Raw genomic sequence first — 25,002 nt, 5'->3', positions numbered from 1 at the left:
CCCAAATATCTCCATTCCAATGGCTGGTGTCTCATTCTTTTTGTGTTAGTGCTTTAATTTTCACATCAAATGTGTGGGAAGCTCGTGCAGACAACTGTTTTCATTTAGCAACTGCAGGATTAGTCTCCAAACTCCACCTCTAATGAGATTTTAGCCTGGTCACAGGAAGGCCTTGAGTTCTGCTCTACACTTTTGAGTTGAGCTTTGCAGGATTTAATCTTGATATGCATCCAAATATCCAGTGCTGTTAGAGGCAGCTGTCTACACGGCATCTGCGTTCTGCATCCTTTTAAATTATGTCACAACAGCAACTGTACAGCCCTCAAAACCCAGCCTCAGTGCACACCTGGTTCCAGCTGGCCCCGGGGGTGACCTGATGAGGTGTGTGGCCCATCTGTACCGTAGGCAGCTCGCCCTATCTGTATTAATTTCTCAGAGGTGACATAACAAAGTACCACCGATTGAATGGCTCCAACAGCAGAACTGTGCTGTCTTACAGTTCTGGGTGCTGGACGTCTGAGATGAATGAAGGTGTCAGCAGGGTTGGGTCCCTCCGAGGCTGCAAAGAACCTGGTCCAGGCCTCTCTCCCAGCTTCTGGCAGTTTGCTGTCCGTCTTTGGGGTTCCTGGCTCACAAAAGCATCACCTGGGTCTCTGCCTTTATCTTCACCTGGTGGTCTCCCTGCATGTGTGTCTGTGTCTAAATTTCCCCTTTCTATGAGGACACCAGTCATGATGAATTAGGGACCCCCTATTCTAGTAGGATCTTGCTGTGGACTGGGTTGTGCACCCCCAAAATTGATGTGTCCAAGCTCAAACTCCAACAAGACTGTATTTGAACCCAGGGCGTTTAGCAGCTAATTAAACTTAAATGAGATCATAAGGGTGGAGACCTAATCTCATAAGAAGAAGCAGAGAGAGATCTTGTGCTCTTTCTGCCATGCGAGGACACAGTGAGAAAGCACCTGCAAGTCAGGAAGGGGACCTCACCGGGAACCAAGCTGGCCAGCACCCTGATCTTGGGCTTCCTGGTCTTCAGCACTGTGAGGAAATGCATCTCTTTTCTTTTCCTTTTTTTTTTTTGAGATGGAGTTTCACTCTTGTTACCCAGGCTGGAGTGCAATGGCGCGATCTCGGCTCACCGCAACCTCCGCCTCCTGGGGTCAGTCAATTCTCCTGCCTCAGCCTCCTGCGTAGCTGGGATTACAGGCATGTGCCACTGTGCCCAGCTAATTTTTTGTATTTTTAGTAGAGACGGGGTTTTGCCATGTTGACCAGGATGGTCTCGATCTCTTGACCTCGTGATCCACCCGCCTTGGCCTCCCAAAGTGCTGGGATTACAGGCATGAGTCGCCGCGCCTGGGCTGAGGAAATGCATTTTTGTGTTTAAGCCATCCAGTCTCTTTGTTAGAATAGTTTGAGTAGACTAAGACCTCCTCCTAAGACCACTAAGTGCATTGCAGGACAGTCCCATTCTGAGGTGCTGGGGGTTAGTACTTCGATATATACATTATGGTTCAACTCATAGTACCGTTCACTCAGGAATGTAAGTGGGAGTTTAACTACTCTCTGCCCATCTAGATCCCAATAACCAATTCCAAATAACCTACATTTTTCTGCTTGCCTGTGGCCTTCAACCTTCTGCCCTGTAGAAATTTCTGTCAGGGTTTTTGGTATGCAGGTAACAGAAACAGACTTAGCTCCAGCCTCCAACCACCTTGGGTTCCTTTGTGTCTCCAAGATTCAGATTCCTAGGAATGCATATGATTGGCCCAGCCCACAAGTGGCAGGGCATTGAAGGTGAGGCACATCAGAACAAAGGCAGGGGTGGGGGAAGGGTCATTCCCCCTTGTTACCCTGAAAGCAGGGATTCAGGGTAACAAGGCCAGCATGAGCTCTGGGAAGAGGACTGGACTGCTCCCCGGAGACCTAGTATTTGAACAAAGGCAAAGCCCTCCACCCCTTAGAGCTTCCATTCCTTTTTCATTAACCAGGAACAACAAGACCTGTCCTACTCACCTGACAGGTAAGCATCAAACATAACTGAAGACAGGGATGACTGAAGACTTGGAAATTAACACAGAGGCTTGTCACTCCAGCAGCCAGGTACCCGCCCCTTCTCTCTCTAATCGAAGCCACCACAGCCCTGCAGATTCCAGCGGGAATCCTGTTGCCTTCTCTTCTGGGAGGGAACCTTTCACACGTTTCTTCCTACAGGCCCCACAGCGAGTGTGGCATTCCCGTGCAGCTGTTTTCCATCACCACATCTCACAACACTCTCTTCCAAAGAATTTGGGTTTGCCCCATGGTAGAAACAAACAGGCCGGGCGTGGTGGCTCATGCCTGTAATCCCAGCACTTTGGGAAGCGAAGGCAGGCTGATCACTTGTGTCAGGAGTTTGAGACCAGCCTGTCCAACCTGGTGAAACCCCATCTCTACTAAAAATACAAAAATTAGCCGGGCATGGTGGCAGGTGCCTGTAATTCCAGCTACTTGGAAGGCTGAGGCAGGAGAATCTCTTGAACCTGAGAGATGGAGATTGCAGTGAGCTGAGATTGTGCCACTGCACTCCAGCCTAGGCAACAGAGCAAGATTCTGTCTCAAAAAAAAAAAAAGAGTTATAAACTCTGTAGTGCCTGTTACCCTTGTACGTTACTAATTTGGACAAATTGGGAAAAAAACAATGGCCTTAAATAGATGAACTGGTTAATAGATTGTTCTTCAAAAATCTATTTTCGTATTTCCAAGTGCAAGTGTCTTCAGTGGTGACCACACAGTGAAGCATAGGGCTTAACACACAGGAGGAACTATGTGTTTGAGGTTTGGGGTTTTTTCTTTTTGGTTATTATCAGTTAGAAATGTTTTCAGCTGCAGAGAGTAGAAAAACTAAGCTTGGTGAAACAGAAGTTCATTCCTCTTACATAACAAGAAGGGCGGCTGCTGATGCTGATTTAGCAGCTCAGTGAGCTTGGAGCCAGCATTTCCCTGATTCTATTTTTTTAATTGCATTTTAGGTTTTGGGGTACATGTGAAGGACATGCAAGATTGTTGCATAGGTACACACATGGCAGTGTGATTTGCTGCCTTCCTCCCATCACCTATTTCCCTGATTCTCTTTGCTTTTATCCCATGATTACAAGAAGGCTGCCTGAGTTCCTGGCATCACATCCTTATTCAAGGAAGGAAGCCAGGGGAAAGGAGCTTTATCCAGAAAGCCAAATCCTTTTCTTTTTCTTTTTTTTTTTTTTGAGAAGTGGTTTCACTCTTGTTGCCCAGGCTGGAGTGCAATGACACGATCTCAGCTCACTGCAACTTCTGCCTCCCAGGTTCAAGCAATTCTCCGACCTCAACCTCCCGAGTAGCTGGGATTACAGGCGTGCACCACCATGCCCGGCTAATTTTGTATTTTTGATAGAGACCAGTTTTCTCCATGTTGGTCAGGCTGGTCTCAAACTTCTAAGTTCAGGTGATCCGTCCGCCTCGGCCTCCCAAAGTCCTGGGATTACAGACGTGAGCCTCTGCACCCGTCCAGCCAGCGCATTTTCTGAAGTCCTTCTGACAGCTGTCGGCTTTCATCTCATTGACCAGAGCTGTGTCCCATGGCCCGGGAGGCAGAGAAAAGAGCATTTGGCTTTTCCTGATGCTTTAGTGAAGGCAGACAAGGGAGGGAGGAAGGAACTGGGATTGGAAGAGCTAATCCACAGCGTAGGCCAGGGCTCCTTAAATCTTTATTTGTTTACACTATGAGGCAGTGTAGTGTTTTTCAAACCAGAGAATTGTGACCTAGGAGGAGGTTGTGAAATCAACTTAGTGGGTCTCTGACCAGCATTGTTTTAAAGTAAAATAAAAAAAATAATACTGATGCTCGACTAGTGAGGGTCGGGACGGTTGGTGACACAGCTGTGTTTGTTTGGTATCTAATGACCTACATGTGAGTTTGTCAAAAAGGTTGGGAAGCCGTTGCCACAGGGGATGAGTGCAGAGGGGTTAGGTGTGGGCTCCCATCAGACGGTCCGGGGCACTTGGCCTCTTTGGCCATTTATGGCACACATTTGGGCAACTTACAATCATGTTTTTAGGTCTATTTCTTCAACTGTAAAAGACAGAAACTAATATACCCACCTCATTATATGTAAAAAAGGGGTTAGCACATCATTTGGGTCATAGGAATTGCCCAATAAAACGTATTGGTATCTACTGATAACCAGGTCCGCTTTCATGACCCAATTAGGTTCACTTAAAAGTAAGAACATATTCATACAAATACCAGGACAGTTAAAACCTCCTCCCCCACAAAAAGTTTACTTTGGCACAGCGCAGTCCACATATCCTGTGGGATGCTGTTAGCCAAAATCCTAGGAAACCTGTTAATTTCCCTAACAGCTTTACGTGGCTAACCTGAAGGGTACAGCTTGTGAGTCCCGGGCACGGGGCCAGGGGACCCACCGAAGAAGCGCCTCTCTGGCCTCAGTCCCAGGAATTGCTGGGCTTCTGGAAAACTCGCTTCCTTTCATCTTCGAGACTCTGAGGATGATGGGCCTGATCCTGATCCCCTGCCTGCTTTGTCCTCGGTAGCAGAGAGGACCAGGACTGGGGAAAGTATCACGGATGTCTCGCTTTTTTCTGTAACCTTTTCCTAAGTCCCCTCTGCCCCAAAGATTTCTTCCTGTACTTTTTGTATCCACCTTTTTATCACAACAGGCTCCTCCCCTGGCCTTGGGCCCAGTGCCCCCAAGGGTAAAGCAGCACTTGAGGATCCCCTGTGTGTGTGGAGATGACGCCACCTCTGCCATCACCAGCCCCATGAAGGGACTTCCACCCAGCAGCCCTGTTGGGTGGGAGCGCCCATTCCTACTGCCCACATGTCTGTCTCTGCGGTTCAGGACCTCGAGGGCCCAGGGTGAGGCTGGGCACCCTGTGCAGGGGACACGCTGCCCTGTTCCCTGTGCCTGGCACCTAGAACTGACCACTTTACCTCTACAGGAATGGAACCCAGGGCACGACCCCCTCAGCCCACAGAACCATCCACCCCAACTGGTGAGACCTCCTGCCCTGGTGTTGGGGGCCGGGCAGGGTGCATGGAGAGGGTCCTGATAACCGGCTCAGCCCCCCAGCCAGAGCAATCCTACACATCGCTGAGCCCCCTTCAGGCTGAGAATGCTTGCCTTCAGCCCAGCCCTACCCTCTGCCCCTGCTCCTGCCCCTGCCCCTGCCCCTGCTCCTACCCAGGGAGGCCAGTCCTGGGGGTCCCAGGGCAGGCATGGACCAGGACTAAGGTTACCAGCACTGACCTGCCCAGCCTGCCTCCCAGCCCCAGTAAGAGGCTACAGACCCGCAGGCTGACTCCAGGGCTACCACCCTCTGTGCACAGAGTGGGCGCCGGCTAGGCTCCACAGGATTGTTTTAAATCACGATTCCAAAGTGGGCTGGCTACAGGCAAGGAAGCCAGGAGCCTGCTGACACAAATGCTTGCTGTTCAGGGCAGGCTGCACAAGTCACTCCTTCCTGCTGTCCCCAGATAGATACGGGCTACCAAGGCTTCAGGGTCTGGAAGGCAGGGTTAGTCCCAGTTACCCACAGGGACATGCCAGGGGGCCCTGCTGAAGGACAGGGACCTCCTCCTCCTGCAGCTCAGCCTCCCCAGCAGCCACAGCCAAGAGCCCTGCCGAGCCGGTGGGACTCACTCATCAATGAGCAGGTGACAGCTTCTTCAGGTAGGGGGTGTGGGCATGGTCTCACAGGAGACCCACAGGGTGCCCGGGGATCCAGGGAGGCATTGTTCCCACACTGCCTCCCACAGCCCTGAGCACCTCAGCAACAAGAAGCTCATTGTTTTTGATTGTGGCAAAATACACATGAAATGTATCATCCTAACCATTTAAGTGGCACTGAGTGCACACACAGTTGCGCGGCTGCCGGCACCATCTGCCTGTCTACAGAGCGCAGTCATCCGCCCAAACTGAAACTCCGGAGCTAAATCTTTAAAATTGTCTCATTTGACCGGCTTTTTGTTTGTCTTTTTTTCATCCCTGGGTGGGCTCAAACTCATCCCACAGGCTTTGACTGAAGATCTGTTGTGGCTTCCTGGGGGGAACACAGGCAGGACAGCCGTGCTCTGAAGGCACCCAGTGGGGTGAAAAGGTGAACCCGGAAGCCTCCAGCCAGGAAGGCGGGGAGGGAGGCGCAGGAAGGGGAAGAGGCCAACAGAGATTTCTTGGACCAGCTCTTGGCCAGTGGGAGGAACTTCTGGGTGGGGGTGGGGGTGGGAGTGGGGGGCAGAGGGTGGGAGGGGAGTGGGGTATGGGGTGACTGGGGAGATTCAGAGGGAATGTTTTTCCTGTGGTCAGGGCCTGATCAACAGTGCGCAGGGGACCGGCAGGGCAAGGGGACCCAGGGCTGAGGACGGGAGGGGATGGCTGTGTGAAAGTCCCAGCTTTCCAAACCACAGAGGGAGGCAGAACTATGTAAAGCATGTGTGGCTCTGAGCGCCTCTCACCCTCGGTCCATCGACCCCTGGACGGACTTCAGATACATTACACGCTGCCCACAAGCACTTTGGTGGGAATCTTGTTTTTCCTCTTTCAGACAAAAAGCAGATTTGCTGGCAGATTAGGGAGCAGGGGGCTGGGGTAAGAGGGAGGTCACCGAGGAGCACAAAGCCCATTCGAAGCATTAAATCACCAGTTAATGAGGTGCAGCCATGCCTTGGTGCTGGGGAGGAGCGGAAGAGCTCAGGGGAAGCCTCTGGAACTTGAGGGAAGGGCTGCTGGGCCTGGCTTTTCCCGTGACTCCTAAGGACCTGGACTGAACTGGTGGGGCCTGAGGCTCTCGTTTCATTCCCCAGGCATTAACTGCCTATGATGGGTCGAAATTCTGACCACTGCTGTACATCTGAGGACACTGAGACACACAGCAGTGGCTTCTCCAATGTCACATCCTAGTGAGTGACGGAGAGAACCAGGCTGGAGTTTGGAGCCAAGTCACCCTCACTCCTGTGACACACTCCCCCTGCCTGCTTCCCCACCCCCGGTCACCTACTGGGTCACTTGCTACTACTAAGCAGCCCTCATATGGCGCCAGCTCATGGGTCACCCCTTTGGCCTTTACAAGGGTATACAGTTGGTACGACACACATGACTATGCATTTCACAGAACAGGGTCTGAGGCCTGGAGAGGCTTTGGATTTGCGTCAAGTTCTTCACAAAAATAAACCTAAATGTGGTCGGGCGCGGTGGCTCACGCCTGTAATCCCAGCACTTTGGGAGGCCGAGGCGGGCAGACCACAAGGTCAAGAGATCAAGACTGTAGTGGTGTCTTCCAGTCCTTGATCTGAGAGAGCTGCTCACTGGAAGTCCTCAGTTCCGAAGCTTCTAGGGCTCCATGCTCTGTGGTTTGCAGGTGGAAGGAGGCAGGGCTGGGGCATTAGGGGTGCTGAGCAGGCCTTTTGTAGACCCGTCTACCACATGGTGGCAGGGAGCCCCTGCCCTTTCCTGGGTAGAGAGGACGGTGGCCTAGGGCTGTCGTGTCTTCATTGGGCCTTGGCTGTCATGGGACAGCCTACGGGGGTCCCACTGCAGTCCCGGGGCCCCTCCGTCTTTGCCACCCAGCTCTTGGTGGGACATTGTCTGAGGTGAATTGGGTGACCTGTCATGAGTCTTTTTCCATTGGTCTCTCAGTGAGGGATGGGGAGGAGCTGGAGGACACCCAGGAACGGGACAGCCATCCCCTGTCCCACCACACTCAGGCAGTATTGCAGAGTCAGCCCCTGAGGTTTTGTTTTTCCTTCAGGAACCCTATGTTCCCTCCCTGAGCTCAGGTTCCATTACCCTCCAGTTCAACTCAGATAGTAACCTACAGCGCGTCTCAATTCAACTCAGATAGTAACCTACGGTGCGTCTCAATTCAACTCAGATAGTAACCTACAGCGTGTCTCAATTCAACTCAGATAGTAACCTACGGTGCGTCTCAATTCAACTCAGATAGTAACCTACAGCGTGTCTCAATTCAACTCAGATAGTAACCTACGGTGCGTCTCAATTCAACTCAGATAGTAACCTACGGTGCGTCTCAGTTCAGCTCCGACAGTGACCCACAGCGTGTCTCAGTTCAGCTCGGACGGTGACCCACGGCGCGTCTCAGTTCAGCTCCGACAGTGACCCACGGCACGTCTCAGTTCAGCTCGGACAGTGACCCACGGTGCGTCTCAGTTCAGCTCGGACGGTGACCCACGGCGCGTCTCGGTTCAGCTCCGACAGTAACCCTCACGGCTTTCCCTGGGGGTCCTGAGCCGGGCAGCCAGCCTGAAGGGGCTGCTCCCCAGTCCAGACTCCTTCACCTACACAGAAAACCAGAGCCAGATGTGTGGTGAGGAGGACCTGGGAACTGCGAGGCCAGTTGGGGGCCCTCTGGAATCGCAGTGTGGGGGGCCCTCTGGGATTGTGGTGGGGGGAGCCTCTGGGATCGGAGTCGGGGGTTAGAGACCGGACCATGAGCCAGATCAGAATGCTGTGGGTGCATGGGTGATTCAACCCATGTACCTGGCCCCCCACTGATCGCTCATCCAGCCCGGCCTCGGTCTGGGCACAGGCCATGTGGACATCTATCTTTGGGGTCTCCATGTCCAGGAGCCCCATGCTCAGGGACCTTGAATCCAGGGCCCCTGCGTTCTCCTCAGAAACCTAGGCACCTCCACCAGTGGCCTCCTTCTGGGATGGGCTACGGAGGAGAACGCAGGGGTCCTGGATCCGAGGTTCCTGGAGAGGGCCCAGGCCTGGAGGAATTCCACAGGTGGGCGTTGCATGCAGTACGAGGCAGAGACCCAAGCCAAGGCCGCCGGTCTGGGATCTGCCAGCCCCACTGCTCCAGGGGCTGCAGCTGCAGCAGACATGCCCCATGCCCCTTGCACCCCGAAAGCCCTTCCATTCCCACAGAGCCCACCTATTCAAGCAAGCCCCCTCCTGACACTCACCACCCCTCATTTTTCTCTCTTTTGCAGAAGAGGGGTCTGACCTGGGTCCAAACCACCCTTCCAGAGGGGCCTCCCTTAGAAACTCCGAGGCCAAGATTAGCTGTGAGGATAAAACCCAGAGGTTGGACACAGGGACCCTGGGTCAGGCCTTTGGCCACGTGGCCTGGCAGCAAGGCAGAGCTCTGAGTGAGCCTGGGGAGTCCTGCACCACCCAGAGTCCCAGGCCTCTCCCCTCCCCATTGCTTCGCACCACGTCTTCCCACCACTCTCCCCTCCCTGGCCCAGGGGGTCGCCAGGAGCCTGGGAAAGTGCCCCAGATCGGATCAGATCATCTGGCTCCTCCCAGGCCTGGGGCACCCACTGCTGGAGAGTGCTCAGAGGCTGCCACTGGCTTTCAGGACTTTTATTGGCCAAGGTCCCAAGGTCTGGGTGGGACTGCAAGGGGCTGCCCCTGTCCCAGGGCTGCACCCAGCCATCCTGTTGGGGGGCTTGGCTAGAAGAAGTTGACCACCCTGCAGAGTGACTGCACTCGGGCACTGTGGGCCTCCCAGTTGCAAGAGCTGCAGAAGTCGTCCCTATCCACCACGTACGTGCAGCTGTGGTAGTTAGGCTCCTAGTACAGGACCCACCTGGAGGTCAGGAAGTGGGGATCAGGGGCTGCTGGGAAGCCCCCTGGGGCTCCGGACAGAGAGCTCCCCCAGCCTGGCCACCCAGCAAGCCCTCCTGGCCAAGCGCCCCCTTCACTCAGGGCTACACACAGGTGCCCACAGAGCCCACCTCTGCTTTTATTTCCTTCCCCAGCACTGTGTGGTGTGTGGTGTCTGTGCTGAGGTGTGACACGTGTGGGGACAGGCCCAGTAATGTCTACATTTTAAAACTGACCAGTCCTGGCCAGGAGCAGTGGCTCACACCTGTAATCTCAGCACTTTGGGAGGCCAAGGCAGGCAGATCTCTTGCGATCAGGAGTTTGAGACCACCCTGGCCAACACGGTGAAACTCCATCTCTAATAAAAATACAAAAATTAGCTGGGCATGGTAGCAGGTTCCTGTAATCCCGGCTACTCAGGAGGCTGAGGCAGGAGAATCGCCTGAACCTGGGAGGCGGAGGTTGCAGTGAGCCGATGTCGCGCCATTGCACTCCAGCCTGGGTAATGGAGTGAGACTCTGTCACAAAAAAATAAAAGAATAAAACTGACCATCCTTGGCAAGGATGCACTCCTGCCATCATTGCGTGCCCCACACACTCCTGTTCCGTGATATGGACCACCTTGCACAGACAGTGCCCCCAGCACCGGGTGGGGTGCCTGGCACAGAGGGCACCGTTCATTCATTCAGTGAACGCCAGCGGTTCCCCACGTGTGTGCACAGCACCGTGTCAGTTACCAGAGGTGCCATGGTCAGACAACATGGCTCCTGCCCTCTTGCCCTCATGGGGCCTCCCCTCCAGATGAAATGGGCTGTGGGGGTACAGTTGCACAGAGGAGCCTGCAGGGCACAGAGAGGGGTGGGTGCACTCCCAAGTGGGGCTCCTTCCCGTACTCCTCCCCTTCCGCATACCATGGGCCAGCCACCAACCACCCAGAGAGCAGAAACAGGCTTTATAGAGCTGGGAGGACCTGGGGCTGCTGGGGGCAGGATAGAACACGGTCCTTCATCCCCCCAGGAAGCTGTGGGCTGGCCCAGGAGGGCAGGAAGGTGCAGTCGGGAGGAAACTGGAGCAGGGGAAGAGACTGGAGGGCCAGGATGGTGGCCTCTGCCTGGGAAGGGGTGTGCAGTCCAAGGAAGATGCCTCAGGACAGCTCGGAGCAGGAGCTGGCCTGACCCTGGCCTTCCCTTGCCATCTCTGAGACCAGTGAGGCCTGTCCCGCCTGGTGTCTGGCACGGTCTGCTGCCTCCAGGGTCAGGGCCCGGAAGAAAGAGAGAGGCAGAGGGTGCAAGCCAGCATGGAGCACCTGCTGGGGGATTCAGGGCAGGCCTGGCCCAGCCAGGACCCCACCCTCCCCAGCCTGGCCCTGGTGTCCATGCCCCTCCACACCTGCAGCTTCCCAAATGCACACCTATGCAGCAGCTGGGCCTCAGAGGCACCCCCAGGGAGTGAGCCAGTCCTTTCTACTCTGTGCTGGGCAAGAAATACCCTGAGCCATGTTCTCCACATGGGGAAGCTCACATGGACACCCTCAAAAGGAGGGGGTGGGGTACCACCCATTTTCCCCTCCCCTGTGCTGGCTGTGGCTATTGGAAGGAGGCAGGGGCCTGTCATGCCCCCATCAGCACCATGCCCTTCACCACATAGGGGTGGGGTTGGCAGAATGCCAGTGTGTTTCTCTCCAAGCGCCCACCGGGACACGGGTCTGAGGGGATGGGTCATGCCTGTGCTGGTGTGGGGGAGTCTGGCAGTGAGAGGTGGTGGAGGGCCCTGCCTCGCCTGCTCCCAGACCCCAGGAAAGCCCTCCTAGCAGTGTCAGCCTCCCCATCCAGGAGACCCGAGGGCATCACCTTCTCCTTGACAAGGGCTTACATTTGTGTTGAGTTAGAGTCTTAGGCACCAAAGGCTGAGCACCTGGGTCCCCACCTGGAGTCGTGACGGCTTGCTCCTCACAGGGACAGCGGGATTAAAGGAGATTGATCTCGCGCCCCTCAGTCAGAGAAATGTCAGCCTCCACCTTCCCCCGCTTCATTCTCAGCAAGCCCCTGAGTGTTGGGGGTGGCCCAGGGGACCGTGTCTCGGGCCTCAGGACATCCTCCATGCAAAGTGTGACTTGGGCCTTACAAGACACAATTTAGCCCGCAAGTTTCCCAGGGCAAATTCTTGTCGATGATGCTACCCCTGGGCTCCAGGTGCCACCAACTTAGGGCAAAATGGAATTTCACAAAACAGAATCCTGGAGCTAGCCAGAGTGACAGAACGGCAGGAAGGCGGCCCACATCAGGCCACCAGGGAGAGGTGGGATACACACAGTCCTCCCTATCCCTGGGAACTGGTTCCAGGACCTCCCCAGGATATCGCAATGCAAAGATGCTCAAGGTCTGATATAAAATGGCTTTGTATTGGCACATAACCCACGCATATCCTCCCACAGATAGTGAGTCCCCGCTTAACACCATCATCACATAACCCACGCATATCCTCCCACAGATAGTGGGTCCCCCTCTTAACACCATCATCACATAACCCACGCATATCCTCCCACAGATAGTAGGTCCCCCCCTTAACACCATCATCACATAACCCACGAACATCCTCCCACAGATAGTAGGTCCCCCTCTTAACACCATCATCACATAACCCACGCATATCCTCCCACAGATAGTAGGTCCCCCCTTAACACCATCATCACATAACCCACGCATATCCTCCCACAGATAGTGAGTCCCCCCTTAACACCATCATCACATAACCCACACATATCCTCCCACAGATAGTGAGTCCCCGGGTAACACCATCATCACATAACCCATGCACATCCTCCCACAGATAGAGTCCCCCCTTAACACCATCATCACATAACCCACGCATATCCTCCCACAGATAGTGAGTCCCCCCTTAACACCATCATCACATAACCCACGCATATCCTCCCACAGATAGTGAGTCCCCCCTTAACACCATCATCACATAACCCACGCATATCCTCCCACAGATAGTGAGTCCCCCCTTAACACCATCATCACATAACCCATGCACATCCTCCCACAGATAGTGGGTCCCCCCTTAACACCATCATCACATAACCCACGCATATCCTCCCACAGATAGTGAGTCCCCCCTTAACACCATCATCACATAACCCACGCATATCCTCCCACAGATAGTAGGTCCCCCCCCTTAACACCATCATCACATAACCCATGCATATCCTCCCACAGATAGTAGGTCCCCCCCTTAACACCATCATCACATAACCCACGCATATCCTCCCACAGATAGTGAGTCCCCGCTTAACACCATCATCACATAACCCACGCATATCCTCCCACAGATAGTAGGTCCCCCTCTTAACACCATCATCATATAACCCACACATATCTTCCCACAGATAGTGAGTCCCCTCTTAACACCATCACCACATAACCCAAGAATATCCTCCCACAGATAGTAGGTCCCCTCTTAACACCATCATCACATAACCCACGCATATCCTCCCACAGATAGTAAGTCCCCCTTAACACCATCATCACATAACCCACGCATATCCTCCCACAGATAGATAGTAGGTCCCCTCTTAACACCATCATTAGGTTCTTGGGAAGCTTGGCTTTAAGCACAAGATACGTAACAAAGCCATTTCTCCCCTCATTAATCTCACAATGAATCCACATTGAACAAGATGACATATTCACGGACCTGCCATACATCATTTCACTTAAAGTCAGTTTCCAAGAACCTATCCGCAGCGTTAAACGAGGACTGACTGGACTCGAAACCATCTCGTTTACTTATGATACCTCATCCAATGTAAGTGCTATGTAAATAGTTGTATGGGCTGGTGCGTTGGCTCACGTCTGTAATCCCAGCACTTTGGAGGCCAAGGTGGGTGGATCACTTGAGGTCAGGAATTTGAGACCTGCCTGGCCAACATGGTGAAACCGCGTCTCTACTAAAAATACAAAAATTAGCCAGGCGTGGAGGTGCGCCCCTGTAATTCCAGCTACTCGGGAGGCTGAGGCAGAAGAATTGCTGGAACCCTGGAGGCGGAGGGTGCAGTGAGCTGAGATTGGGCCACCGCACTCCAGCCTGGGTGACAGAGCAAGACTCCATCTCAAAAAAAAAATTTTTTAGTACAAATAATAGTTGCACAGTATCTTTCAGGGAATGATGGACATATTCAGCATAGACACCATTGTGGGGGACCTCTTCACTGTGCAGTGGGAGCCCGTGGACATGAGGTGCTGTCTGTGCACACTCTGCCTCAGCTCAGTCTCTGTCTTCCTGCAGGCCCTCTGCCCCACATCCCCTCCGAGGCTCCCTGCAGGCCCTCGCCCCACCCTGCCACCCCCTCTGCATCCCCTCCGAGGCTCCCTGCAGGCCTCTGCAGCCGCCTCCCCCCCGCCTCCCCTCCGAGGCTCCCTGCAGGCCCTCTGCCCCTGCATACCCTCAGAGGCTCCCTGGTCCTGAACCTCTGAAGCATGGAAGGCAAATTGTTCCTCAACTGCTTTGACAGGAGCCAGAACCATGCTCAGGCAGCTGGAACCTGTGTGAGGGGCTCGTGGCCTGACAGGAGGGGACTGAAGCCTGGGAAAGTGGCCAGCGCTGGAACAGGGACAGACACAGACTTGGCTGTAGTCTCAGCTGTGCCACTCCCATGGGGTGGCCGGGGAGCCAGCTTCTGAGTCTCAGCTCGCCCGCTGTAGAATGGGGGGAGAACAGCTACCTGCCCGAGAGGTGTGGGCTGGACAATAAGAATAGATGGCCGGCTTGGAGGTGCTCGGAGGGTAGGGCTTTGCACAGGGGAGTTCGAGGGAGGCCTGGAGGGGCATGCAGGCTGCCCTTGGTTTCCTTGAGGTAACCCAAGTGTGGGGTACACAAACCCCTCTGGGCCTGGGCAAAATCCCCCCAGCTACTCTCTGTGCACAAGTGAGCTATCCTGAAGTCCATTTCCCCTGAGAGGCCATGCGGTGGGGCTTTGCAGAGAGGTCCAGTTTCGGGGTCAGCTTTGCTGGGTAGGCTGGGGGCAGGGTGGGCTGGTCCACCCTTCTCAGAGCAGCCGAGTCCACTGTGGTTTTCCAGCCCATACGGCCCTGGGGATCCCTTTGTAACCAGGTGTCCCCGGCTCCAGAGAACCAAGGGTGGCCTCTTGTATCAGATCCATCGCAGAGGACCGCAGAGCTCCCAAGGTACTCTCCCCTCTTCGTTCTTGGACCCATGCCCTAGACAGAAGGTCTCAGGATGCCTCTGGAAACCAGGGGCCCTCTCTGAGGCCCTTCTGGGCCATAGGAGCAGCTCCCCCGGCTTGACTGGGTCAGGTGAGGCAGCTGAGGAAAGGAGAAGGCCCGTGGGGCCAGGGACACACTGCCCACCACTGGAGGTCTCATTCCCGCCCCACCTCCAGAGCATGGCACTGAAGGGCCCAGCCAGGCCTTGGGGCTCGGCCACATGGCCTGTACTCACGCTCCATCCCTGTATACCTTGATGGCGTTGACACAGTTCTTGGCCCAGCCCCCCTCTGCAGGAAGGGGCAGTCCTGTAGGAATTCCAGGCACTGGCCCGTGAAGTTGCAGCCCTCAAGTATTTCTAGGCGGAAGTGTTCCCCCTGCTCCAGGACCAAGCAGAAAAGAAGGAAAGAAGGAGGATGCTGCGAACTCCCCTCTCCCAGAAACGGAGCCTTGTGCAGGAAGGAATTAGGAGGTACCCAGGGCACTGGGCACCTCCACCCCACACACTTCAACCCCACACTTCTGTTTCTTCTTCCACTTGAGATGTGGCTGGAGTAAACAGTTCTATTACCAGCCAGTGAGCTGGTCCAAGTTCCTCTTACTGGAGAATCTGAGGTCCAAACAGAGCCAAACTGACCAGAGGCCACAGGTCACACTCAGACCAGGCTGGGGTCCCGGGGCTCCCTCTGGGGAGCCTGTGGGGCTCCTGCCCTGGCCACACCGACACACTCCGGGTTCTGACTTCTTCACCCTGGCTGCAGGCCACAGGCAAACCTTCAAATGGTAACAGTTTAAAACTGTAACAGAACTTTTTAGTGAAACAAAAAGCCAAATATCTAAAACAAATTCCAGCTCTCACATGCTGAAACCCCTGGTGGCCCTGACGTCATCATCCTTAGGGTCAGCATGTCTCCCCATACCATTCCCATGTTTCCAAAAGACAGGAGGCCCAGCCCCTGCCTGGCTCGGAAGCCTGGCCTGCATCACAGCTGGCCCCAGGAGAGCTCACAGGAGAACAGCAGTTTGCAAGATACCGGGTATATTTTTCATATAAATTGCATGATGCAGGGGCCAGGGCCAACCATTTAAATGTTTTTTTCCAAATGTACCACAGCCTGGAGGAAATACTAAGAAAGCCTTCTTAGAATTTCAGATGCCAAAGCCCAGCTGGTTTTGGAACTGATGTGGAAAAGAGAGGGGCCCCCACACAAAGGTGCCTTCCCTGGGGTCCCTCAGATGTTCACCAGAGCTGCCTGGCCCGGGCGTCAGGGGAGGGTCCTCGGCAGACACGGACCGAGGTGCTCTGTGATGAGAGCTGCTCACCCCAGTCTCACGAATCTGCCACTTCCCGCCTGAAGCTCCAAAACTCACAGCAGGGCTCATGACCTGGGGAACGGCCTTGGTTAAATCCCACCCTCGGGGCCGCTAGACGGAAACAGTCCTGCCATGGGGAAGCCACGCCCCTTATCTGCCCTCCCTGCACACGCTGGGCCACACCTGTTGGGCGGCAGCTCCCTGTGTCACTCCAACAAACCTGCTCCCCAACTTTCCCTGACCTGCGGGTGATTCTCCAGCTTCCTCCATCAGCCATTCCAAGACCCGAGCATGGAAGGCTCCAGAATGTGCTACAAGGCCACCTGTACCAGTGGCCACACCAGGCCCAAACAAATCAGCCTCCCATTGGCTAAGTGTCCCCTCTCTGGCTGGAAATCTAAATTTGGGTCATTTCAACAGCATTTTCTTTTCTTTTCTCAGTCTCGTTCTCACCAGGCTGTAGTGCAGTGGCGCGATCTTGGCTCACTGCACCCTCTGCCTCCCGGGTTCAAACAAGTCTCCTGCCTCAGCCTCCAGAGTAGCTGGGATGACAGGCACCTGCCACCACGCCCAGGTAATTTTTGTATTTTTAGTAGAGATGGGGTTTTACCATGTTGGCCAGGATGGTCTTGAACTCCTGACCTCGGATGATCCGCCTGCCTCAGTCTCCCAAAGCCTTCAACAGCATTTTAAATGGAAAATGCAGCTAAATTTTTGGATCCAAAAGTTAAAGCGCTTTCTTGATACCCCTATGAAAACTCCCAGGGCCACTCCCGATTGGTTCCTAGCAACTTGCCCTGCCCCACCTACTCACCTCATGCTAGAGGGTGGCTCTGGTTATAGTTCCCTCGGTCTTACAGACCTTAAAGCTGGGAGGTTCCCTGCCGCTATCTGCCCAGGGCTGACCCTCGGTCCCTCCAGCAGGAGGACTCACCATTCCTACAGGCTGACAGGAGCCCACGTGGTCACTGTGGCTGTTCCAGCAGAAGAAGTCGGAGTAGTCGCCGTGCTCCAAGATTAACTGCTGGCCCCAGAAGTTGGGGTGATCGAAGCAGACCCAGGCTCTGCTCTCCACGCGGATGGAGTTTACTCGGTTCATAAAGCCTGGAAGTTGTCACAGTCCCTGAAGACCTCCAGCTTCCGCCCCGTGAAGTGCTTGCCCTCACAGGGAGTGATCTAGAAAGGGCAGGTGACAGAGCTCAGGGCTAGGGGCTTCTCTCCTTCAGTGTTGGATGGAGGCTGGCGCTGGGGTCCCAACACCCTCAATGGAACCCCTACTCTCAGGCCCCCCAAAACCCAGGCCTGCTGCACACAGTAGGTGCCCAACATGATTTGCCAACTGGGCAAAAGAATGAATAGCTGTTGGGCTGGTGCCATCCACAGCTCCTGTTCCTCCCCACCCCAGGAGTTCGCAGTGGGACAGACAAATTTCAGTAGCTGTGTGAGGACAGGGATTTTCCCTGTGTCTAGGTGCCCATTTGAAAATGGGCTCTTTTCAACTTCCACTGCATTTTCTAACTTGTTTTTAAATTATTAAAACATAAAGCCAATAATAACATTAAAGGAGATGTTTTCAAAAGAAGAAACTTCACCCACGTCTCCAGTTCGCTCAAAGGAGTGTGAGAATGGCCCTTCCAGGCCCCTTGGAGTCAGGCGTGGCCCTGTGCCTTCACCAGAAAGCAGGCAGACACCTGGTGTTCTGCACTCAGAGTTACTGGGGCTCCTTGTTACTGAAGCATCTCCTGGCCCATGCAGACTAATACGGCAACATGGTCACCCCCAGACACTCTGAAATGTGGCCTTGGAGACTGAAGGCTTCATGGGAGTGGCCAGGTTGGGGACACTGGGGAGGGGGAGGGAGAGCCACATTTCCCATCCTTCCTGCACCACACAGGGCTGGAAGATGGCCCCTGAGACCTTCAGGGAGGTCTGGGCACCAAAGGGATTTGGGGGTCCCTCAAAGCTCCACATTTTTCAGAGAACCAGCCCTAAGTGTCCCTGAAGAGACCCTGGGGAAAAAGAGCCAGAGAGAGGCCAGCCTTGGGCAAAGACGTGCCACAGTGGGGCTGAGGGCAGAGTGACAAGCCAAGCCTCCCCACCCCAAGGAGCCCCAGGGGGTCTGACCACCCTCCCTGCTCCTGACTGGGGGGCAAGGGGTTGGAACCCCAGAAGGAGGGGGCGGAGTTGGAGACCTTCCTATCCACCCACACGAGAGAGGCCCCAGGCCAACAACGAGGCCGCCCCATTTATGAGAAATGAAACCAGCTTCCCGTGGGCTTGTCAGCCAGCAACAGTGTGCACCCTCCTGCAAGTTTCCTGGGGGTTGAGGGACACGCTCACCTTCCCAAGCGCTGCGCCACGGTGGGCCTCGCTCCGCCCTCGGGTCCCCATTTATACCGGGCTGGCCCCTGCACATTAGAGCTGTCGGGCGTGTTAAACCCGAGGGGCGACCCGGTGGGACCCGCCACGGCCACCCTGTGCCACCGCGCTGCAGCCCACCCTGCCCGGGGTCTCCATGGGCTCTGTGCGTTTAGCTCCCAGGCCTCCTTCCTCCCTGAGCCCTCCCGCCCAGCCCGAGGTGCCCCTGCACTGCCCTGGGAGTGGTGGGGGAGAAGGGGGTGTCTCTTCAGACCTCCAGCCTTTCTTCCCCTGTGCTGCCTCTCACCCCTCAGGCCTGTCTCCATCCTTCCTCCCAAGGCCTGCTCTGAGCTCCCTAGCCCACTCTCCTTTCTCACCTGGCTGCTCTCGCCTTGGTGCCAACTTCTTTGTCTCCACGAGGTTGCAGCCCAAGCTTCCCTGGACAGACAGACAGACAGACAGCCCTTGACCGCCCCTCTCCCGGCCGCTCTGAGCTCCCAGGTCCCCGGGGACCTTAAACGTCCTGCTCCAGCTCACCCAGCCTGGCTGCCCCCCACCCCCCAGGACACCAGGCCAGGCCTTGCTCTCCTCCCGCTCTCTTCCTGTCCGCTTAGCTCCCTGGCACTCTCCCTCCCTGGGTCCCTCTCTCCTTGAAGATCCTGCCTAGGTGCCCAGGTGACCCGTGCTGCCCTGAGCTGGGGGCACAGTGCTCTGCCCCCTGCCTCTCCACTGCACCAACCAGACCACCCTGTACACCCAGAACCGGTTTACAGCACAAAAGAGGCCCGCCGTGGAGGGAGAGCTCCCCAAGGCCAGACAGCAGAGGCTCAGAGGTTGTGGAGTGAGCAGAACAAATGTGGGACCACAGGATGTGCAGCCCCCAGGCGGCTGCAGAGGGGAGCTATGAACACAGGCCCCTGGCTCAGAGGGCTGGGGTGGTGGGGGACAGGTCCGAGATCAAAGGAGAGAGGGGCAGGGGCTCCACAGGGGGTTCTGCAGGAGGGGAGGGAGGAGCTTCGGGGAGCAGTTTGCTGCTCTTCCCTCAAACAGTAGAGTATATTTTTATGAGCATTTCACAGATGAGACGCTGAGGCCCAGGAAGAGGAGGTTATGTGATCTTGGGGCAGAGAAGTGACCTCACCTCTGCTTTGGGAGGTTTTCAAAAGTAGACAGGGCACGAACCAGGACCTGCATGTCCCCCTTGAACCTGAGGACAGTCTTCCCCAGAGATGCCCCCTCCACTGGCACCCCCACTCACCAAGCCACACATTCCAGTGTTTGTCTCTGGATGTGGGCCCTGGTGGGGACACAAAATCAAAAACAAAATCTCCTGCCAACCCAGAAAACTTCTCCACGAAGGTAGAAGAAAAAGAAAACAGTTTTACTGTTGAATAAACTTTAAACTGGAATGTGATACGCATCACGACCTCTCCCCTAAGAGATCACAAAGATGGAGCAAGAGCTCACTCTTATGTGGCCACGCAGACACAACCCACTGCATTTGCGTTTTTGGGATAAAATTGCTAATCTTCTCGTATCTTTATGGCTGGAGGTGGGTTTTGCAATTTGGAGTCAGGTGACAGCTGAAGTCAGGCTTCTCAGGAAACGGGAGGGGGGACACTTACTTCTTGATGTCAAGTCTCAAAGAGATGGCCCTGCCTCCCAGAGGAAACATTCCTGAGTGGTTAGACTGGCAAGAGGCTTGTTTCGCCATTAAAAAGATTTACACACATTTGAAAAGGACGGAGAAGGAAATTCTGCAAGAAAAGGGGGAAAGGGAAAAGTAAGCCTTAAAAAAAGGTTTTATTTTTTAGAGCAACATTAGGTTCAAGCTGAACTCAGCAAAAAGTACAGTGAGTTCCTGTATGCCCCCTGCCCCTGCATACACACACACACTCACAATACACACACACACACACAGTCTCACACTCTTACCACACACAGCCTCCTCCACTATCAACCTCCCCATTACAGTGGTACATTTGTCACAACCAATGAACCTTCGTTACACATCAGGACACAGGATGAGAGAGACAACGTTGCATAGACTTTGTTAAAGTAACACCTTTTTTTTTTTTTTGAGACAGAGTTTCGCTCTTGTTACCCAGGCTGGAGTGCAATGGTGCGATCTCGGCTCACCGCAACCTCCGCCTCCTGGGTTCAGGCAATTCTCCTGCCTCAGCCTCCTGAGTAGCTGGGATTACAGGCACGCGCCACTGTGCCCAGCTCATTTTTTGTATTTTTAGTAGAGATGGGGTTTCACCATGTTGACCAGGATGGTCTCGATCTCTTGACCTCGTGATCCACCCGCCTTGGCCTCCCAAAGTGCTGGGATTACAGGCTTGAGCCAACGCGCCCAGCCCAAAATAACACATTTTTAAAGCCTCCCCGCATAATGTAGTTGATTTTTCACAATTTACTGCTCTTTGTCCAGTTCAGTAACTGTTTGACTCTAACTTTGTCTTTGGGTCTTCACCTCCTTTTAAGGGCTCCCCTGCCACATGAAACTTGTATTAAATAAATTTGTAGGGCAGCTGCAGTGGCTCACTCCTGTAATCCCAGCACTTTGAGAGGCTGAGGTGGGTGGATCACCTGAGGTCGGGTATTTGAGACCAGCCTGACCAACATGGAGAAGCCCTGTCTCTACTAAAAATACGAGATAATTAGCTGGGCATGGTGGCACATCCCTGTAATCCTAGCTACTCAGGAGGCTGAGGTAGGAGAATCACTTGAATCTGGGAGGCGGAAGTTTCAGTGATCCGAGATCGCACCATTGCACTCCAGCCTGGGCAAAAAGTGTAAAATTGTCTAAAATAAAATATGTATGTGTGTGTGTGTGTGTATACACACACACACACACATACACACACACATACACGCACATACACATATGCACACACATATGCACACACATATATACACACACATATATATGCACACACATACACACACATATATACACACACATATATACACACACCCATATATATACACACACATATACACGCACATATATACACACATATATACACACATATATATACACACACATATACACAGACACACATATATATACACATGCATACATATACACACATAGATACACACGCACACACGTATATACACACATACACACACACATATATACACACGCATATATACACACATACACACATATATACACACACATACACACACATATATATATAAACACACCTTTTCTCCTGCTAATCTGTCTTATGTCAATTTATTTCTCAGGCCCAGCCAGAACCCAAAGAGGATGGGGGTAGAGCTTTGCTGTCCCTACAGTGTAATGTCATCAATCCACCATATAGAGTATTCTTACTGCCTTAAAAGTTCCCTGTGCACGCCAGGCACAGTGGCTCACACCTGTAATCCCAGCACTTTGGGAGGCCAAGTCAGGTGGATCACCTAAGGTCAAGAGTTCAAGACCAGCCTGGCCAACATGGCAAAACTCTGTCTCTACTAAAAATACAAAAATTAGCAGGGCGTGGTGGCAGGCGCCTGTAATCCCAGCTACTCAGGAGGCTGAAGCAGGAGAATTGCTTGAACTCGGAAGGTGGAGGTTATAGTGGGCTGAGATCACGCCACTGTACTCCAGCCTCGATGACAGAGCAAGACTATGCCTCAAAAAAAAAAAAAAGTCCACCACGGCCGGGCGCGGTGGCCCAAGCCTGTAATCCCAGCACTTTGGGAGGCCGAGGCGGGTGGATCACAAGGTTAAGAGATCAAGACCATCCTGGTCAACATGGTGAAACCCCGTCTCTACTAAAGATACAAAAAATTAGCTGGGCATGGTGGCGCGTGCCCGTAATCCCAGCTACTCAGGAGGCTGAGGCAGGAGAATTGCCTGAACCCAGGAGGCGGAGGTTGCGGTGAGCCGAGATCGTGCCATTGCACTCCAGCCTGGGTAACAAGAGCGAAACTCCGTCTCAAAAGAAAAAAAAAGTACCCCGTGCTCCATCTGTTCATCCCTCTCTCCCCCTTAACTCCTGGCAACCACTAATCTTTTTACTATCTTCACAGTTCTCTTTTCCAGGATGTCATGTCGTTGGAATCTACAGCATGGAGCTACTATGGTTTGAATGTGTCCCCCAAAACACAGGAGTTGGAAACTTAATCCCCAAGGCAAGAAGACCTTGAAAGCCACCAGCACCTTGATGTTAGACTTCTCAGCCTCCAGAACTGTGGGCCAATACATCTGTGTTCATCGTAAATCACCCAGTCTGTGGCATTCTGTTATAGCAGCACGAAACGGGCTAAGATAGTAAGTAGCTTTTCCAGATTGGTTTCTTTCACTTAATAATACGCATTTAAGATTCCGTCAAATCTTTTCCTGGCCTAGTTGCTCATTTCTTTTTATTGCTGGATTATGTTCCATTGTCTGGAAGTACTACAGTTTAGTTAACCATTCATCTCTGGAAGGACGTTTTGGTTGCTTCCAAGTTTTGCCAATTATGAGGAAAGCTTCTATAAACATCCATGTGTAGATTTTTGTGTGTGCTCCTTTCACTATACACTAACAAGTGTGATTGCTGGGTCATATGTTAAGGGTATGTTTAGTTTTGTAACAAACAAACAAAAAATAAAAGCCAGGTGCAGAGGATTGCACCTGTAATTCCAGCTACTTAGGAGGCTAAGGCAGGAGGATCACTTGAGGCCAAGAATTCAAGACAAGCTTGGGCAACATAGCAAGGCCCTGTCTCTAAAAAAATCAAAATCAAATCAAATGAAAAGAAACCATCAAACAATGTTTCTAAGTAGCTGTATCATTTTCATTCCCACCAGCAATGAATGTGAGTTCCTGTCGCTCCACATGCTCACAGCATTTGATGCTATCAAGTTTTGGATTTTAGCCATTCAAATAGGTGTGTGGTGTCTCTCACTATTGTTTTAAGAGCCCCTTTTTTTTTGAGACGGAGTTTCGCTCTTGTTACCCAGGCTGGAGTGCAATGGCGCGATCTTGGCTCACCGCAACCTCCGCCTCCTGGGTTCAGGCAACTCTCCTGCCTCACCCTCCTGAGTAGCTGGCATTACAGGCACGTGCCACCATGCCCAGCTAATTTTTGTATTTTTAGTAGAGACAGGGTTTCACCATGTGGACCAGGATGGTCTCGATCTCTTGACCTTGTGATCCACCCGCCTTGGCCTCCCAAAGTGCTGGGATTACAGGCGTGAGCCACCGAGCCCGGCCCAAGAGCTTTATTTTTTTTTTTTTTTGAGACAAAGTCTTGCTCTGTCCCCCAGGCAGAGTGCAGTGGTGTGATCTTGGCTCCCTGCAACCTCTGCCTCCCAGGTTCATGCAATTCTCCTGCCTCAGCCTCCCCAGTAGCTGGGACTATGGGTGTATGCCACGATGCCCAGCTATTTTTTTTTTTTTTTTTTGGAGACGGAGTCTCACTATTGCCCAGGCTGAAGTGCAGTGGCACAATCTTGGCTCACTGCAACCTCCGCCACCTGGTTTCTAGCAAGTCTCCCACCTCAGCTTCCAAAGTAGCTGGACTACAGATGCATGCTGCCACGCCCAGCTAATTCTGTGTATTTTAGTAGAGACAGGGTTTCACCATGTTGCCCAGGCTGGTCTCTAACTCCTGACCTAAGGCAATCCATCCGCCTAGGCCTCCTAAAGTGCTAGGATCACAGGTGTGAACCACCATGCCTGGCCAATGTTTGTATTATTAGTAGAGATGGGGTTTCACCATGTTGGCCAGGCTGGTCTCGAACGCCTGATGTCAAGTGATCCACCCACCTTAGCCTCCCAAAGTGCTGGGATCATAGGTGTGAGCCACCGCGCCCAGCAGAGCTTCACAGCAGGGCCAGAGCCCACAAACAACCCACAAAAGTGATGACAATATAATCCAAAACAGAAGCGGTGATTTGGGGTGTTTTCTGAGAAATCTATAGGAAGAAACGCCCAGCCACAAGCCCCACTCAAAGAACTGTTAAAAATGGGTAGATGGACAAGATTACTGCAAATTTCATCTCCATTCCACATTTTAATGCAGTATTTCACTTCTCACCTGGGATTTTATTATAATCGGTTACCAGCGGAGGAGTCTGCTAAGATTCGTATTGTCTATTTGTGCCCAGGTAGAAACGCTGCCCAGAACAGCAACATGATATGCAGATGCCAGCGCACCAGGCCTCAGCGCTAGAGTCATTTCTTAGAGTCACTTTCTGAGTCATCTTCAGCAGAGCACTGTTAAAATGCACCTTGAGATAGGTGAGATCTTGAGTCACCATAAAATTGCCAGGTGGGGACAAAATTCTGGGGGAATGGACTAAGAATAAATATGGTGACAGTGCAGAAACAGCAGGGCTGAGAAGGCTGTTATGGCTCAAAAATAAAATCTCAGTAACATGTGGCCTTAGAACTACCAGTGGCTGCTCAGCGTTCTTGGACAGTTTCAGAGCGTGAAGACTTATGGTTTTACTAATAAATCACCCTGAGCCATCGCCCGTTTGCCT

The 25,002-nt window shown here is 53.2% G+C and overlaps 1 protein-coding gene across 1 annotated transcript in view; it reads right to left on the bottom strand.

The window, feature by feature from the left end:
* The window catches only part of WDR86 (WD repeat domain 86), a 68,245-nt gene that overhangs the window by 39,699 nt on the left and 3,544 nt on the right, over nt 1-25,002 (bottom strand). Inside the window, 4 exon segments of the mRNA XM_054237532.2 lie at nt 17,090-17,262; nt 17,265-17,331; nt 18,891-18,951; nt 20,139-20,270. Coding sequence (XP_054093507.2) covers nt 17,090-17,262; nt 17,265-17,331; nt 18,891-18,951; nt 20,139-20,227 — 390 coding nt within the window. The 5' untranslated portion in view covers nt 20,228-20,270.

The sequence above is a fragment of the Callithrix jacchus genome, chromosome 11 (genome assembly GCF_049354715.1).
Source record: "Callithrix jacchus isolate 240 chromosome 11, calJac240_pri, whole genome shotgun sequence".
Lineage (NCBI taxonomy): Eukaryota > Metazoa > Chordata > Mammalia > Primates > Cebidae > Callithrix > Callithrix jacchus.
Note: the sequence above shows the minus strand (reverse complement) of the source record. Positions and strands in the feature narration are given on the sequence as shown.